An 18,065-nucleotide genomic window follows, 5' to 3' on the forward strand; every position below is an offset into this window, starting at 1 on the left:
TGTTGGCACAATGTTGTGTGTGTGGTTGCTGCTTAATAATTTAGGTTTATTTCCTTCCAGATTTAGATGCACACCACTCAGCTGGAATCTAGTTCACAGCACCTAATTATGGTACGTCCTGTTGTGAATTCAGCATTTATTTAGATAGTATTTCTGCCCCTTAAATGTTGCTTTCTGAAAGGTCCTTCTCTGGCTCTACCTCTTTCTCTTTTAGCTGCCTTGGCTATTCTTTCATAGCAAGGATCATGCTCTGTAATTTTATATTTATTTGTAGGATTCTGTTCAGTAATGATGGATCCAACGAGGGTAGGTTGGGGCCTCTTTTGCTCGCCCAACAAGTATTCACGATGGATGATTGGCTGAGTATAGTAATGAATAAACCACAAAAATTACCAGTTTGTAAACTTGTGTTTCTCCTGAATGCTTTGTCAGTAACACTCAACATTGCAATGTATCAGATTTCCCTTTTTGCACTGGCTGTTAGGAGGCTCAAAGCCAAATCTGTGACCCCTTCATAGCAAGTCGGTAAATCAACATGCACATTCATTTCTGATCCAGGTCCCATTTTATGTACCCACCCTTGTTTTTTCTGTCTTCTCTTGCTTTATTTTAGTGTATGCTTTCATGCTGTATGGCACGTGTCCTATGAAAACACTTTAATAAAAATTCTTCCTGGAATTAGATAAATTATATAGGCTGCCTTGAATTTCTGGCCGGCTGAGAAAAAGAATGCCCTTCCCAGATGATCCTCGTGAAAAGTGAGCTTCTTGGATCAAGTAGACACAAGAGACTATGTTGGCATCTCCTGTCTGGAGGGGAGGTGGAAGGGTGGAGGGGGTCAGAAGCTGGCCGAATGGACTAGAAAAGAGAGAGTGGAGGGAATGAGTATACTATCTCATTAAGGAGAGAATGATTAGGAGTATATAGCAAGGTGTGTATAAATTTTTGTATGAGAGACTGAGTTGATTTGTAAACTTTCTCTTAAAGCACAATAAAAATTAAAAAAAAAGACACCTGGGGAAGAAAAAAACAAAAACAAAACCACAATGTACTAGATGAAAATACAGAGAAATATGTACGTAACCTTGGTATGGGTAGGAATTTCTGACCATGATGCTAAAGGCAGAAATCATAAATTAGTAGATCAGCATATTGTAGTAACATAAAAAATTGGAGTTGCACACAAAAAATACCAGCGCAAAATTAAATGTCAGAAGAAGTCTTAGAAAATGTGCAATGCCTGCGATAGGTACAGAGTTACTCTTCTCGATGTAATGGTTTCTTATATCTCTGTAAGAAAAATACGAGCACACTCTGTAGAAAAAGGGACAAAACTTATAAATTGGAAAGTCACAGAGGAAATACAAATGACCAAAAACATATAAAAATACTTTACCTAAAAAATTACCAAATGAAAGAAAAAAGAATGCCTTTCCCAATGTCATACCCTGTCTCCAGAGCAGTAAGCCACCCCCCAGTCGCCTGTTCTCCGGTGTCACTTTGGGAGTGATGTTTACGTGATTAGGGCCGCGCAGTGGGCCAGACGCCACTTCCTTCCAACTAGGTGGCTAGGCGGTGGTGGCGGCGGTGTTCTGAAATACATGAAGGTGAAAAGGCAGACAGAACTGCAGAATCCTACAGAACGTGTTTTCCCACCTCAGACCGTGACCCACAGTTACTGGGGAGGGGACTAGTCATTCAGGTCAACAGGTGCAGCGTGGGGGGTGAGGGGCCCTTGACAGGATGCTTGGAGTGCCAGGGAGGCACTAGCCCAGAGAAATCAGGTGCTCGGTGTGGATTGGAGAGGTGAGGGCCGTCTCTGAAGCCAGGAAGAGCACCTATTTCTATAGGACTGGCAGCGGCCAGGGAGAGGACTCCACCCCGGCTTGTGTTTGCCCTGCTCTGTGTATTCAGCCAGCAGGCTACAGACAAGGAAGCAAAGGGCAGGGAGCTGGGCTCAGCCGACAGCCTGGCACTGGGCAGCACCAGCTGGAGACGCAGAACCCTGAACAGCAGCAGCTCAGGCACCAGGGGACTGAAGACTTTCCAACCAGGGGCCCAACAGGTAAGCCGTTCCAGGCTCTTCAAGCAGGATGGGAGGGTGTGTTGTTTGGGGGTACGCAGTGAAATTCAGAGGCTACGGGTCAGAGACAAGTGAGTTGGACCCCAGCTCTGCCATTGACTCCTTGTATGATCTTGGGTGTGTGTGAGCCTCAGTTTTGTCATCTGTGAAGTGGAGCCAAAGACAGCACTTACTTAAAGGGGCTTTACAAGGATGAAGCCACTGTGTGTGCAGTGTCAGGTATACAAAGCAGAATAAATGGTTCTGATATGCATGGAGCCATTGAGGGTCAGCCCAGCTGTGGGACTTGGGGGGCAGTTGACTAACGAGGGGCATGCTGTCTGATGTGGGGACCACTGTCAGAGCAAGAATCCCCCATCATCAAGCTGACTTTGGTCTGAGCCTCCGGGTATTGTCTAAGGAAGTGGAGGAGGCAAGGAAAAGGACTAGTGAGTGCCTTCTCTGAATCTGACTCTTTACATAAATTATTTAACGTTCAAAACTACCCTTTGGGGTGGGGACTGGATTCAGATCCTGGTTGCACAGCAATGCCCATAAGTTATGTGGTCCTCCAAACCCCATTCTCTGCCTCTGAAGACTCGCGATGATTGGAGGGTGGATGCCCTGAATGGCACAAATGGTTAACCGTCTGACTACTAATTGAAAATTTTGGCTGTTCGAATCCACCCAGAGGCACCACAGAAGACAGGTTTGGTAATCTGCTTTCAAAGGGTCACAGCCTTGAAAACCCTATGAAGTGCAGTTTTGTTCTGTGCACATGGTGTCACTGTGAGGTGGGATCGATTTAACCCCAACGGGTTGTATTTCTTTTTTTTTTTTTTGGCCCTGTAGCGAGACTTCAGGATTCCAGGCTCAGGCCACCACAAGCCCTGTGCCTAACTGGGTGGCCTGGGGCAAGCTTCTTAGCCTCTCTGGGCTTCAATCTCCTTATCTGTAAAATAATAGTACCAAGGTCAAAGTGATGTTCCCGAGGGCTGAGAGGACTAATGCTCACAAACACCTATGCAGTCCATAAATATTAGTTGCTGTTGTTATAACCGAAAGGTCAGCAGTTCGAACCCACCAGCTGCTCCCAGGAGAAAGATGTGTCTGCTCTTGTAAAGATTTACAGCCTTGGAAACCCTACGGGGCAGTTCTACTCTGTCTTATAGGGTGGCTGTAAGTCAGAATCAACTCGACAGCAATGGGCTTGGTTGTTACAACATCACCTTCATTTTACAATTAGGAAAACGAGACTGGTGGAGAGAGGGGGTGTTTGTGGAACTCATTCCAAGGTCTCACAGAAACTAAGCTGTGAAACTGGATTCAATCAAGGCTGGGATGTGGGTGAGGCAAGTAAGGCACGCACCTTGGGTGCAAAATTAAGGGGATGCCAAAAAGCTCGGAAATCAAAAGAAATTATATTTTAATGCAATATTTAAAAAAATTAAAAATTAATGCCGAAACATCCACCATGAACAAAATACCAGCATTTTAAGTAAAGATAGGATCACTAATGGCATTCATTGTTATTGTTTCTATGTTGCAATTAAAATGTTATTTGCCTGGTGACTGAGTTTTTTGTGTCTCCTGAGGTGAGTGCCTCGCCCTGGCCTCACCCACCTCACCTTAATCTCAGCCCTCCTATGGTTGCATTGGCTTCAGGGCCTGGGGCCTGTATCATGCATTCTCCCTAAATAAAAGACAAGAGAGGGGGCATTCTCAAGCAGTTTTTATTTTAAGGGGGTGGAGAAGGCCAACCAATGCCCTAAATAGCAAAGGATTCTTTTTTCCTCAAGAGTTCTGAACCCCTGGAAAGGGCTGTCATCTTAGGAAAAGGCACGTGCTCAGGCCTAGCTGGTTGATGATGGCAAGTGACGCCCAGGGAGGGGGCTTGAGAGACTTCAGGGAGTGCTGACACCACGCCAATGTATCCGTCCTGCTCGAGTGCTAAACATCTGCTCCTTGTCACGGGGTCAGTAGATCCCCTTGCCTTGGCCAAGAGCTGTGTGGTGAAGTGGGTGAGGCTTTGAGTGTTGGAGTCACGTGGCCCCGGGCTGGAACCCTAGCTCTGCCTCTTCAGCTTTCTGATCTGGGGATGGCTACTTTTCTTTATCTATTTAATCAACAAATGTGAATTGAAAACTCACAGTGTGCAAGCAAGGCACTCAAGGTTCCTGCCCTCATGGAGTTTGCCTTCTAGGGGTAAAGGGATTATATCGCTAAGTCTCAGTTTCCTTATCTGTGTAATGGGGGAGTAATGGACTGCTGGATAGCAGCGGGTCTGGGTTTTTTGCTTGTTTGTTTGGTGAGGCTGACAGGAGACAATGGATGGAAAGTACCCAGGGCCAGGACTAGGGTGAGGAAGACAAGAGGATGAGAGACAAAATGTAGGGAGGCATCCTTCTCAGTGCTGGCCCTGCGTGACCTCAGGAGTGAGGCCTTCTCATAGTCTGCACCTGGGGGCCTCTCTTGCCTCACCCTAGGTCAGGCCCTGCCTGGCACATAGTGGGACTTCAATAAATGCCACGAGCTATCATCAGCTTAAAGATGTCTGGTGCAGTACTAAGAATAAGATGTGCTGTTCTTAGGCACTGTCGAGTGGATTCCAGCTCGTCGTGACCCCAGGTGACAGAATACAACTACCCCATAGAGTTTCCTAGGCTGTAATCTTTACAGGAGCCAATCACCAGGTCTTTCTCCCACAGAGCCACTGGGTGGGTTCAAACACCCAACCTTTCAGTTAGCAGCCAAATGCTTAACCACTGCATCACCAGTGCTCCTTAAGAATAACGCAAAAGGCGCTAAGCCTTCTAGGAACATCAACCATTTATGCAAACACAGTGGAAGCATTCCAGTGGCAACATATCCATTACCAAGTGTTCCTGAAACACCCAGCACCATGTCAGTAAAATACCCTGCGCCCTGCCCCTGGGCCCGCACAGTCCCACACCAGGGTGCAGGGCTTGGGGAGCACACTGAGGGCTAGATTCTAGTCCCCGGGTCCCCCTTGTGCAGCAAGCAGCCTGTACTCCTGGATGTGGTTGCCCTGATCACACCTAGCATGTTCCTTGACCTGTGACGGCAAACAGAGGGAGGTGTGGGAGTATGGGACCTGGCGGAGCGGTCCATTCTCTTTACTCATCCGTGCACCAGCCTTGCCTTTGGGAGGCAGAGGGCTTGTCCGGCCGGGTGTGCCAGCCTGACCATGTTGGCATTGCCCACAGCTGGGGGGTGAAGCGGGCCCGCATTTCATTGCATTGATCGAAGGTGTTCCTTGTTTACTCAGTGACTAGTTCTGTCACCCTTCCACCCTTCGAGGACCTCCCCCTTCCATTTGACAGCCATTTAACCACCTGCTGGGGAGAAGCAGCAGACCTGCTCTTACTGCCCCACCAGCTTGCACCGTGTTTGGTGTTTGGCTGGTCCACGAGGAGGGCTTATTGTTAACTTGTGGCTAAGGGGAGGCTATAGTGAGGCACCATGGAGATCAGTCGTGGTATAAAAACTCCATGGATTGGAACTCAGAGCTGCTGGGATGCTGACACCAGAACAGAAAGAAATAGTAATAACTAGCGTTTACCAGTGTAACTCCTGCCACGCCCTTGTGCTGAGCTGTTACACCGATTGTCTACGGTTATTCAATTTTGCATTCCTCACTTTAGATCACACCACCTTTCTTGACAAGTGCCAGGCTCCATGCTCAGTGCCTCTGATACCTGCCTCATGAAACCCTCCTCACAATACCATGGTGTATCCCACATTTTACCCAAAAAGAGAAAAGTATGCAGAGAGAAGTGTCTTGTCCAAAGCCACGTGACTCATGAGATTTGCGCCAGTTCTGGAGCCCCTGGGGGATGCAGGTGATTAATGCTGCTAACCCAAAGGTTGGAGGTTTGAGCCCACCCAGAGGTGCCTTGGAAGAAAGGCCTGGTAATCTACTTTTGAAAAATCAGCCATTGAAAACCCTATGGACCACGATTCTACTCTGGCACACATGGGTTGCCATGAGTCAGTCGATTCGATGGCAACTGGTTTTTTGGTTTTTGTTCTTTTTGTCTCACCCCAGAGCTCTTTTTCTTGAGAGGCAGCGAGAGGGTGTCCCAGCAAAGAAGGAGAGTGTAATTGCTCCTGACTTAGGCAGCCTTTCCTCCCTCCCTCCCGTGGGGCATGCGTGCCTTAACTTCTAAACAGCCAACCGGAAAGGCTGGGGCATCTAAGAACTAGCAAGCCATGTTGGTGGAGAGCTGGAGACTCAATGATTTTCTCTTGATTTGCAGGTTGACAAAATTGTGGGCCCCCAAAGGAGTGCCCTGGAAGATCGGTGGGCCCTGAAAGTGGAGGCCTGCCTTCCATCCAAGAAGGCTTGGAGAGCTGAGCCTGGTTCTCTGTATCGGGGCAAGCAGTACCCGGGAGAAACCTGACTCAGGAAGATACTCAGCCCTGAAATATCAATAACAGTATCTCAGGCTCAGCTGCCCATGGGAGTCACCCAGGGATCTCGAAAACACAGTGATGCCCAGACCCCATCCTAGAAAGTCGATGTGCTTGGTCTGGATTTTGGCCTGGGCAGGGGCTGGGGTTAAAGTCTCCACAGGTGATTCTGACCTGCAGCCAAGTTTGAGGACTAATGCTCAGGGACGTAGGTAAGAGGAGGAAAAGTAAAGGGACAACCTTCTCTGAAGGAGCCCCAGCAAATGACGTAATTCAAGGTCCCAGAGCAACGAGGCTCAAACACGTGTCCAATGTCAAAAACAAAGCTCCCTGCCACGTGGTGACTGAGGTTTAATGTCAAATAAGGTCGTAAAACCAAAACAACCAACGCCACGGGTTCATAAAAGAAAGGGCATCTCAACATCACACACACACACACACACACACACACACACACTTTTTTTTTCCTAAAATGAAAGCCAGCTTTTCCAATAGAATAAGTTTATCTTAATGAAAAAAAAAATTTTTTTTTCCTCTTTTACTGGGAACTGCAGAAAACGTCTTCATAGACAGGAATTATTGTCTGAACTTCCTTGACCCTCAGTTTTGCCATCTGTAAAATGGGGATAACAAGAGTCCCCAACTCTGAGAGTTCTTGGGAGGCTTTTAGTGTGGCCAACTTCTCCCGTTTTGCCCAGGATTTTCTCAGTTTTACCACTGAAAGTCCACTTCCTGGAGCCTCCTCATTCCCAGGAAAATCTGGACAGATGGTCACCATCACCATGTTTTCCAAACACACGCAATCATGAGCATCACCTGGGCAGGTGCTAAAAGAGGGTGGTGTGCCCCAGAAGTGCTGCCACATTCCTCAGTTGGTTCTCACTATCGGGCAACTTTGAGGAAGACTGACTCAAAATAGTGATGATAATCCTAGTCACCGCTAACACTTGCATCATGCTTCTCACGTGTCAAAACCTGTCCGTGGCAAGTTACAGATGTTAACTTACTTAATTCTCACAACAGCCCCTTGAGCTGAGTACTGTTATCATCCCCACTGTACAGAAGAGGAAACTGAGGCCCAGCGAGGCTCAGTAACTTGCCCAGAGTCACTCATTCAGTACTTGTCTGAGCAGGGATTCCAAACCCAGCAAGTTTGTCTCCAGAGCCCACATTCTTGTATGTAGATTGTTCTGGATAGGGCTGGCACGGTCCTGATACATGGTAGATACAATTATAGTTATTATTCTATGAGTTGCAGTATCTTTGGGCATTGACAGACTTGCCATCATCTTGCCAACATTTGATGGGGGATTTAATTGCAAAACATAAAAGCTCTCCTTTTGGCTTACCCATAGCCCTGGTGGTGCAGTGGCTAAGAGCTTTGCTGCCAGCCAAAAGGTCAGCAACTCAAATCCACCAGGTGCTCCTTGGAAACCCTATAGGGCAGTTACGGGTTTGGTTTGGTTGGCCTCTCCAGTCATTCTGACCCAGCCCTGGTAGGCTTAAGGTCCCTGGGTGGTGAAAGTGGTTTGTGACCGGTTACTAACCTAAAGGTTGGCTGTTTGAAGCCACCCAGCAGTTCTGTGGGAGAAAGTCCTGATGATCTGTTTCCATAAAGATTACAGCCAAGAAAATCCTATGGAGCACAGTTCTACCCTGTAACACATGGGGTCACCAGGAGTCAGAACTGACTCCACTGCAGTGGGGTCTGGTGCCAAAAAACAAACCATTTGCCACTGATTCTGACTCATAGTGACCCTGTACGACAGAGTAGAACTGCCCCATACAGTTTCCAAGGCCGTAAATCTTTATGGGAGCAGACTGCCACATCTTTCTCCCATGGAGCAGTTGGTGGGTTTGAACCACCAACCTTTGGGTTAGCAGTGGAGCACTTAACAACTGCACCGCCAGGGTTTCCAGGGGGTCTGGTAAAAAGAAAAAAAACAAACCTATTGCCTTCGAGTCCATTCCGACTGATAGCGACACTATAGGGCGTAGTAGAACTGCTCCATTTGCTTTCAAGGAGCGCCTGGTGTATTCGAACTGCGACCTTTTGGTTAGCAGCCATAGCTCTTAACCACTACGCCACCAAGGTTCCTATGGGGTCTGATACCAAAGCAAACAAAACCCACTGCCATCGAGTCGATTCCCGGGGGTCTGGTAGGCTAAATTCATTTCTGGTGGTACCGACGTTGGCCAATAGGTGGCAGTAACCTTTTTACTTTCGTTCCATGTAAACCCTGCTATGTGTTTGAAAACTTGGATGAGACAGGAGCAGTCTCATAACAGATGCGTTTTAACTGCTGCTGGGAAAGCAGTAGTATCTGAACCCAGATGATCCCCGCCAGAGACGCGTGGCTGGATTTTCCATCTTTTAGCCCATTTGGCACAACGTAAAATGTACTGTGATCAGGATCACCTAACCCCAGTTCGTCTCTCTCCTGCCTGCACAGGTCACACACCTTGGAGCTAAATTCAGTCCAACCTGGGGGCTACTTTCAAGAAAAAACTTTTGAAGATATTTCATAGCCTTAAACATTTTTATTGAAAGTAGCTCCTAGATTGGGTTGAACTTAAACTGAAAAACAGGAGCTTAATAAAACGTTTGTAAACTCTGTGTGAAATATTAATTTTTAAATTTTTTGAAAACTGAATTTAGATAGAGACATCATCTGCATGTGTGCAAATAGTGCTCGGTGCTGAAAACTTGCTAAGTAACTGTTACTATCACCTCTGTTGTATTGCAAGGCTTTCAAGGGGTCAGTGATGACACAGGTCATGTGCCCAGCTGAGTGCCAGGCATGCAAGAGGGAGTTATCGATGATTATTCAATCCGTGCAACTAATAAATAATAAGTGAACTCCCAATAAAGGCAAAGCATAGGAGATACAGCGGCGGGTAAAGGCAGGCACAGCCCCTGGCCTCATGGTGCTTACAGTTAATTGGGGAAGGAAGGCGTAAGTTAAATATCCTGTTTCACCCTGCAGGTCTGGGGCAGATGTTACTTCTTCCCAGAACCACTCTGCCTAGAGCTGCCACGCCCTGCCGTCTGTCATCCCCACCCCAACTCATGTTACTTTTATTTATAGCAAAAAGCACTATATGTTTTTAACACATGCTTAAGAGTCCTTTTCTTTTTATATATCACGTACTGAGTCATACATTATTCTAACCACTTTGCAAGCATTAACTCATTGGATCCTTGTAGCAGTCCTCTGGGGCACAGAGAGGATAAGTAACTCTTCCAAGGGTGCACAGCTATAAAGGGCAGAGGGAGGATTCAGACTCAGGCAGTCTTGCTCCAGGCTCTAACCACTGTGCATGCTGCCTTGAACTATTGAAAATGGCCTTGTTTGTGGGTTTATTGTTTGTCTGCCCACCAGATTTCAGCTCTGTGAAGTCATGAGACCTTGTCTGTTTAATTCACTGCTATAACTTCAGTGCCTGGCAAAGTTGGTGCCCAGTATATATTTGTTGAGTGAATGAATGAAAAACATACTCAAGCAGATACAGTAAAATCCGGAAAAGCAGGACTTATGTAAGGCCAAAACCTGTCAGAGGAAACCCGTTGCATCAAGTTGATTTCAATTCATAGTGGCCCTACAGGACAGAATAAAACGGCCCCACACGGTTTCCAAAGAGTGGCTGATGATTCAAACTGCCGACGTTTTGGTTAGCAGCCGAATACTTAACCACTGCACCACCAGGGCTCCCTGGCAAAAGACTAATCGAACCATCTAGTAGCTGGTTCCCTCAAAGTTTCCCTCAGGATAGCTGGTGCTCTTGCAGGTAAAACCCATGCAGTTTTATCTGATAAAGCAAATGATATAGAGGGCTTGGGGCCGAAACGATCACAGCCTGTTCTCAAACTTTAAAAGGGTAAGAAGCCCAGCTGGCTGGCGTGGAATGTGAGGGTCTAGTGGGCCGCTTTTGAGTTTTCAGAGAAGGAACACTCAAATATTTTTCACTAAAAAGGGTAATGGAAAAGTGGTAAGATTGCACTCTGTCAGAGGCGGAGAACTTTCAAGACCAAGTAGAACGAGGCAGGCCTGTCGCGTTCCAGCTCCCCCAGGTTTCACTGTATATATTTACAAGGAGTGCTAAGTGCTATGAAAAAAAAAAATGCCAGCGCTGTGGAGGTTTTCGCAGGGAGAACTAATTTAGTTTTTAGCTTTAAGAAACCTAAGAATTACAAGCATTGTTTTGTAATTATCCTCGCTCTAAGACTCCGTGATGTAATAGCCGTGACTTCAGCCGAGGGGGAAGAAACGTCGTCTGTACCGAATACCCTTTGCAAGGTGATGAATATCCTCCCCCAGCAATGAAGTGCAATTGAAAATTGGGGCTGCAGTTGACTTTGATTCTGTTGCCAGTGCAAGCTTCAAATCCCAATCATTCCCCAAGACAAATACACACTGTCCCCCCTGGGCTTGTGACAATACTACCCCCTCGAATGGCTTGTTGGGTCTCTGCACCTTAGCTTTCCGCTAGAAGGAAGACTTCTGTTACTCAGTTTCAGGTTTTGATTTCTCTCTCTTTCTCTACTACAGCAACAATGGGTAACGAAATGAGTGTCCCACAAAGGGTTGAAGACCCAGAGGACGAATCGGAGACAGCCACTAACCAGGTAGCAATTACAGTCCCAGGAGCCTTAGCTATCAGCAGGTGTCATCCTAGATGACAGAGAATAAGCTGCCCACGGACGCCCATCACCCAGGGCCAGTCGGTGATGGGCTGGTATTTCCATGGGCTTGTGCGGTTAGATTCCAGCCCCTGGAATCCATCGAGGAGCTTGTTAGCAATGCGGGTTCTGAGGCGCCACCTCACACTCACTGAATCAGAAATGGCAGGGGTGTGAGTCTCTGGAGCAGTGGCTTCACTACCTCCACAGGTGATTCCGGTGAAGCAATTTGTTGCCTGCTGCCAGGCGGCTTTAGGCCAGTGGTTCTCAGCCGGCTGTGATTTTGCCCCTCCCAGAGGGCATTTGGCAATATTTGGAGACATTTTTTGGTTGTTATGACTTGTGAGGTGGGGAACTCCCAGCACCTAGTGGGTGGAGGCCAGGTGCTGCTAAACATCCTACAATGCACAGATAGCCCCCACCCTAGAGAATCATCTGGTCCCAAGTGACAATACTGGGTTGAGAGTCTCCAGTCTAGAGTGGTAGTTCTCGGACTGAGCTGCCCCTAGACTCACCTGGGAAGCTTTAAAACATCCCCATGCCCAAGCCACAGGCAGACCGGTGAACCCAGGAGATGTGGGACCACCGGCAGGTGTCAGTATTTTCATAGCTCTCCAGCTATTGCAATGGGCAGCCAAGGTGGAGAACTACGTGGTTAGGAATCCCTCTTTTAGAAGATTGTACTCAGGGACCCAGACCAGGGAGACCGAAATACGGCTTCTACAACCAAGCTGCAGAAAACTTAATTAAATCTCCTCCATCGGTACTTGTATCAGGGAGCCCTGATGGCACAGTAGTTAAAGCACTCTGCTGCCAACTGGATGGTCAGAGGTTCGAACTCATCAGCTGCTCCATGAGAGAAAGATGTGGCAGTCTGCTACCCTGAAGATTTACAGCCTTGGAAACCCTATGGAGCAGTTCTACTCTGTCTTATAGGGTACTTATGAGTCAGAATCGACTCGACAGCAATGGCTTTTGGTACTTATGTAAGACAGTCCAGTTTAAGACTTGGAGCCTTGTTAAAACATGAAGATCCCTATATAAGGAAGATACAGTGAAACCTGCAAAAGCCAGAACTTGAGCTCAGTGTTGTAGCCACTATGTCAGTCCATCCCATGGAAGGTCTTCCTCTTTTTTGATGACACTCTGCTTTACCAGGCATGATGTCCTTCTCCAGGGACTGGTCCCTTGTGATAACATGTCCTAAGTATGTGAGATGTAGTCTTGCCATCCTTGCTTCTAAGGAGCATTCTGATTGGACTTCTTCCAAGACAGATGTGTTTGTTCTGGCCGCCCCTGATATAGTCAGCATTCACAGAGGGTGTGGAGCAGGGGGAAAAGGACAACAAACTTCTGTGTTTGACATTTTTGTTGGCTAAAGACGGGCCAGCAAACGTTGTGTGCACATGACAGAGGAGTGAGGTTAACCTCACAGGCTTCTGGATCAGTGAGTTAAAACTCTTGTTCTGTCATTTATTGGACAGATGCCCCATCAGGGCCTCAGTGTCCCATCTGTAAAATGGGATCGATCGGTACCTGCCTGTGGTTATGAGGGCTACGTGAGCTGACTGAAACATGAACAGTGGAGTGCCCTGATGATAATAGGAAGCCCGTTCGTGGAGTGGGTTATTTTGTTGTCCTCAGGTGTGACAGAAAGCCTACTCTTTTCTAGAAATGCAGTAGTTAAATTGTGTGAGGCACCCTTGGGCCTTGAGGTAATCAGTTCTTCTGATTTTCCCAGAAGACTCCACTAATGCCACGTGTTATGTTTCAGGTGGCATCTAAGAACAATTGTGTCACCAATGGGGTGCCTGTGATTGTGTCAACGTGCACCATTCAACACTACGATGAAGGTCAGTCTGCACCGTGAAGTTCTGGGGCCTGGGTAGTGGGGTGCTCATGGGGGAAAAGGGTCTGCTGGTCCAGGGAGAGATGAAGGCATACCCAGGCCCAAGCCCATGCGGAAAGCTCTCTTCTCTCCCACGTGTGTATGACAGCTGGGAGAGGCAGAGGATTTAAAGTGAGTGAATTAAAAGCCTGTGGAGCAAAAACATGAAGAGCTTGGGATTTGCAGTCAGAAAATGCTAGTTTAAAATCCCTGTTCTGCAACTGACTAGCTGTGTGACATAGAATGGGTCATTTCATGTTCCAAGCCTCAGTTTCCTCATCTACAGAGTGGGATAAGAATATCTACCTCAGAGAATTGCTGAGAGGATTTTGGGGGGCTGTTGTGTGCTATTGAGCCAATTCCGACTCCTAGCGACCCCGTGTGACAGTGTAGAACTGCCCCCTAGGGTTTCCTAGGCTGTAATACAGGATGGAGCTCTGATGGCGCAGTGGTTGAGAGCTTGGCTGCTAATCAAAACGTTGGTATTTCAGATCCACCACCACTCCTTGGAGACCCTGTGGGGGAGCTCTACTCTGTCCTATAGGGTTGCTATGAGTTGGAATCCACTTGACAGCAATGGGTTTGGCTTGGTTTGGTTCATCTTCATGGGAGCAGATCACTAGGTCTTTTCTCCTGAGAAGCCACTGGGTGTGTTTGAACTGCTGCTCTTCCTGTTAGCAGCAGAGCAGTTAACCACTGCGCCACCAGGCTCCTTGAGAGGATTAGGAGAGATCATGCCTAGAGTATTTTGCCTAGTACCCAGCACTTAGGAATTCCGCAGAATCTGGTAAAAAGCACAAGACAACAGACATTGTCCTCCATGAGGGGAGTTTCACTTTATCCTGGAGTATAAGGCTGCAGGGTCGGTATGAGTTGGAATCAACTGGACGGCAACAGACTCACTTTTTAAAATATTTTTTATAAAGCTATAAATTCAGTGTGTCAAAAGTGACCAGGCTCTACGATATGAAGAAAACATATAAATTATACAAATCAAAGCAGGGATTAAGGGTAAGAACTCCAGGAGCAGACTGCTGGCTTCGCTACCTACTAGTTGTGTGACCTTGAGCAAGTTACTTAACCTCCCTGAACCTGTCTGTAAAGTGGGGATAATTACAGTGTAGATATGAGCTATAATGAGAGCACAGGTAACAGTGCCTGGTACGTAGTAATGAGCCCTGGGGGCACAGTGGTTAAGAGCTGTGGTGAAGGAAGACACAGTGAAACCAAAAGGTCGGTAGTTCAAGTCCACCAGCTGCTCCTTGGAAACCCTGTGGGGCAGTTCTGCTCTGTCCTATAGGGTCACTATGAATCGGAACTGACTTGGTGGCCACAGGTTTTGGTTTTTTTGTTTGTTTTTGGTACATAGTAAATGTTCTGTAAGTATTGGTATTAGGTGGTGGGGTTAGGCACAGTAGAATCAGTCCTGACTCATAGCGACCCTATGTACGACAGGATGAAACACTGCCCGGCCCTGCGCCATCCTCACAACCGTTGTTATGCTTGAGACCATTATTGCAGCCACTGTGTCAGTCCATCTTGTTGGAACTCTTCCTCTTTTTCATTGGCCCTTTACTTTACCAAGCATTATGTCATTCTCCAGGGACTAGTCCCTCCTGATAACATGTCCAAAGTATGTGAGATGTAGTCTTGCCATCCTCGCTCCTAAGGAGCATTCTGGGAGACAGATTTGTTCCTTCTTTTGGCAGTCCATGGTATATTCAATATTCTTTGCCAGCAAAATTCAAAGGCATCAATTCTTCTTCGGTTTTCCTTATTCATTGTCCAGCTTTCACATGCATATAAGGTTATTGAAAACACCTTGGCTTGGGTCAGGAGCACCTTAGTCCTCAAGGTGACATCTTTGCTTTTCAACACTTCAAATTGGGCAGATTTGCCCCATGCAATGCGTCTTTTGATTTCTTGACTGCTGCTTCCATGGGTGTTGATTGTGGATCTAAGTAAAATGAAATCCTTGTCAGCTTCAGTCTTTTCGCCATTTATCATGACCTTGCCTATTGGTCCAATTGTGAGGATCTTTCTTTTCTTTATGTCGAGGTGTAACCCATACTGAAAGCTGTGGTCGTTGAACTTCATCAGTAAGTGCTCCGAGTCCTCTTCGCTTTCAGCAAGCAAGGCTGTGTCATCAGCATATCGCAGGTTGTTAATGAGTCTCCCTCCAATGCTGATATCCCATTCTTCTTCATATGGTCCAGCTGTATGTACTAGTGATTATTATAATCTTACGGTTATCGTGATGATCACTTACGTGTAATTTTCTGGGCTTCAGTTCCCAATCCTGAACAACGAGGAGATGAATCATCTCATTGGTTCACGGAGGTTCTAGAATTTCCCAGGGAGCTTAGTAAAAACTTGAATGTCCAGAAGCCATCCCACAGTCACCTTCCAGGATAGCCTAACTTCACATACACCCACATACTAGTTGCCATGGAGTCGATTCCGACTCACAGTGACCCCGTGTGTATCAGAGTAGCACATGTGCCCGAGAGTTTTCAACGGCTGGTTTTTCGAAAGTAGATTGCCCGGACTTTCTTCCAAGGAGCCTCTGGGTAGATCAAAACCTTCAACCTTTCAGTTGGCATCTGAGCACGCTAACCATTTGTACCACCCAGGGATTCACATGACTGTATACATTTGTCAGAACTCATTGAATTGTGCTAGTAAATATGGTAAATGCTATTATATGTAAATTACACCTCAGTATATCTGATTTAAAAACGCTATTGGGAATAGGATGAACTTTTAAAAAACTAGCATTGTCCAAAGCAACTCACATCAACTAAAGACAGAAAAAAATCAAACTCAAGAAAGAATCTTTTCTATGAAATAAAAAAAAGGTCATTTGCTGTTTTAGAGGGATGTATTCTGCTCACCAAGAGCCCTGTTGGTGCAGTGGTTAAAGTGCTTGGCTGCTAACCAAAAGGTCAGCAGTTCGAACTCTCCCTGGGAGAAAGATGTGGCAGCCTGCTTCTGTAAAGATTACAGCCTAGGAAACCCTATGGGGCAGTTCTAGTCTATCCTACAGGGTTGCTATGGACGGCAACAGTTATTCTGCTTCCTGGTTCTGTTGTTTCGTCTGAATTCCAGGGGCAGAGGGGACCTTCATGGAGGAAAGTGAGGTGATGGGGAAGGTATTTTGTGAAGAGAAGACATCACTCAGCTACTTCGTGAGACTCTTCCGTGGCTCCTGTACACAGCCCGGGAGAGGGAGACCCCAGGAGACACTGCAGACCTTCCACCAATGTGTGATGTGAGAATTTACTGCGTCTCATTGAAGGGGACAATCTTAGAGGTGGATGATACCTCACGGTTGCTCACATCCCCCCTCCTATCAAATGCAGGGATCCCTGTGTGTGTTTTGCTCACACACAGACTTGGGCTCATTGTAAAACCAAACCGAACCCATTGCCATCAAGTCAATTCTAACTCATAGTAACCCTATAGTGCAGAGCAGAACTGCCCCCACAGGGTTTCCAAGGCTGTCATCTTTATGGAAGCAGATTGCTGCATCTTTCTCCCGCAGAACAACTGGTGAGTTTGAACTGCCCAACTTTTGGTTAGCAGCCGAGTGCTAACCACTGTGCCATCAGGGTTTACACTAATTGTAAAGGAGAAACTAAATTTCAGGAAGGCTAAGAGGCCAGGCACTTAGAAGAGACTGAATATTGAGTCCCTTACGGCCACCTCTGGGCCAGATCAAACTCATTGTCTCAGAAAGAGAAGGTGCCATTCCATTTAGTAGGGCACACCTGACAGAAATGCCAACCTTATTAATACGCACGAACTGCTTTTCCAACCAGTAAAGTAGGAGAATGATAGCTGCCGCTTACTTTTTTCATCCAGAAGCTGCCAGGAGAAGGAAAAAGCTAAGCCTGTAGATTCTGGGAAGGAAATACCTGAAAAGGCTATTAACGGCCTTGGGAATGTAATTGTTTTCTAGTTCATTTTTCACAGAAGACTTCTGCACAGCCCCCCTAAGGAGGGACATGGCAATTATTAGCATAAAACCAAGCTCTGTGAGAGCTGAGATAATGCTGTGATGGTTTAATTAACATTTTGTTCTTCAGTAACAAAAACATGGTTTAAAAAGCCACAGCTGCTGTTGGGGAGGACCCCGAGTCACTCACCTTTCACTAAAGAAGGGCTGAAGCACTGGGGAACGTCTGGGGGGTACCCACGGCACAGATAGCTGGGACGACGGGGGGAGGTCAGCAAATAGGGGTGACAGGTGGCCTCACAAGATGGCTGTGAGCCTAATTGAGATAATATATTAAGAGCTAAATCCATTCGAAGTACATTGGAAGCACTCAGGAAATATATCTTCTAAGTTACTAGAACCAACAACAACCCAAACCCGTTGCCACTGTGTCGATTCTGAATCATGGCAACCCCATGTTTTACAGAGTAGAACTGCCCCATAATGTTTTCTTAGCTGTGATCTTTATGGAAGCAGATTGCCAGGCCTTTTTTCAATGGAGCTGCTGGGTGAATTCGAACCACCAACCCTTCAGTTAGCAGCCAATTGCAAATTCCTTGTACCACCAGGGGCCCTTAAGTTACTCAAAGGGGGAGTATATTTCCCAAGGGATTATTCTGTGCCCAGCTGTGTGCAAGCTGGTGTGGAAGGATCTTTAAATAAGTAATTAAATAAAGGGGAGGAGCCACAACCCATCATTGGAAGAATTCACCATCTCAAGGTGCTGGAAAGTTCGCCAGCCCGCTTAGTTTTCTCTCTTCGTGGTTAAGAGCTTGGCTGCTAACCAAAAGGTAGGCAGTTCAAGTCCACCACCTGCTTCTTGGAAACCTTATGGGGGCAGTTCTACTCTGTCCTAGGGGGTCACTGTAAGTTGGAATCAACTTGGCAGCAAAGGGTTTGGTTCTTTTGTTTTTTTCAAATGCTTCCTAATTCTCGATATTTCCGTCTATAAGGTGGAGGTGATGATAACTGTTGCTTGCATATTTAATTAAGAGTTAAAAGT

At 46.7% G+C, this 18,065-nt stretch overlaps 1 protein-coding gene across 3 annotated transcripts in view; it reads left to right on the plus strand.

Annotated features, from left to right (window-relative positions):
* Positions 1 to 1,974: 1,974 nt before the first annotated feature.
* The window catches only part of BCAS1 (brain enriched myelin associated protein 1), a 115,469-nt gene continuing 99,378 nt past the window's right edge, over positions 1,975 to 18,065 (plus strand). For all 3 annotated transcript variants that reach the window (XM_049869836.1, XM_049869838.1, XM_049869839.1), the window contains exons 1-3: positions 1,975 to 2,065; positions 11,047 to 11,123; positions 12,952 to 13,030. In XM_049869836.1, the coding sequence (XP_049725793.1) occupies positions 11,052 to 11,123; positions 12,952 to 13,030 (151 nt within the window). In that variant the 5' untranslated portion in view covers positions 1,975 to 2,065; positions 11,047 to 11,051. The remainder of the gene's footprint in view (positions 2,066 to 11,046; positions 11,124 to 12,951; positions 13,031 to 18,065) is intronic.

The sequence above is a fragment of the Elephas maximus genome, chromosome 25, assembly GCF_024166365.1.
Source record: "Elephas maximus indicus isolate mEleMax1 chromosome 25, mEleMax1 primary haplotype, whole genome shotgun sequence".
NCBI classification, from domain to species: Eukaryota; Metazoa; Chordata; class Mammalia; order Proboscidea; family Elephantidae; genus Elephas; species Elephas maximus.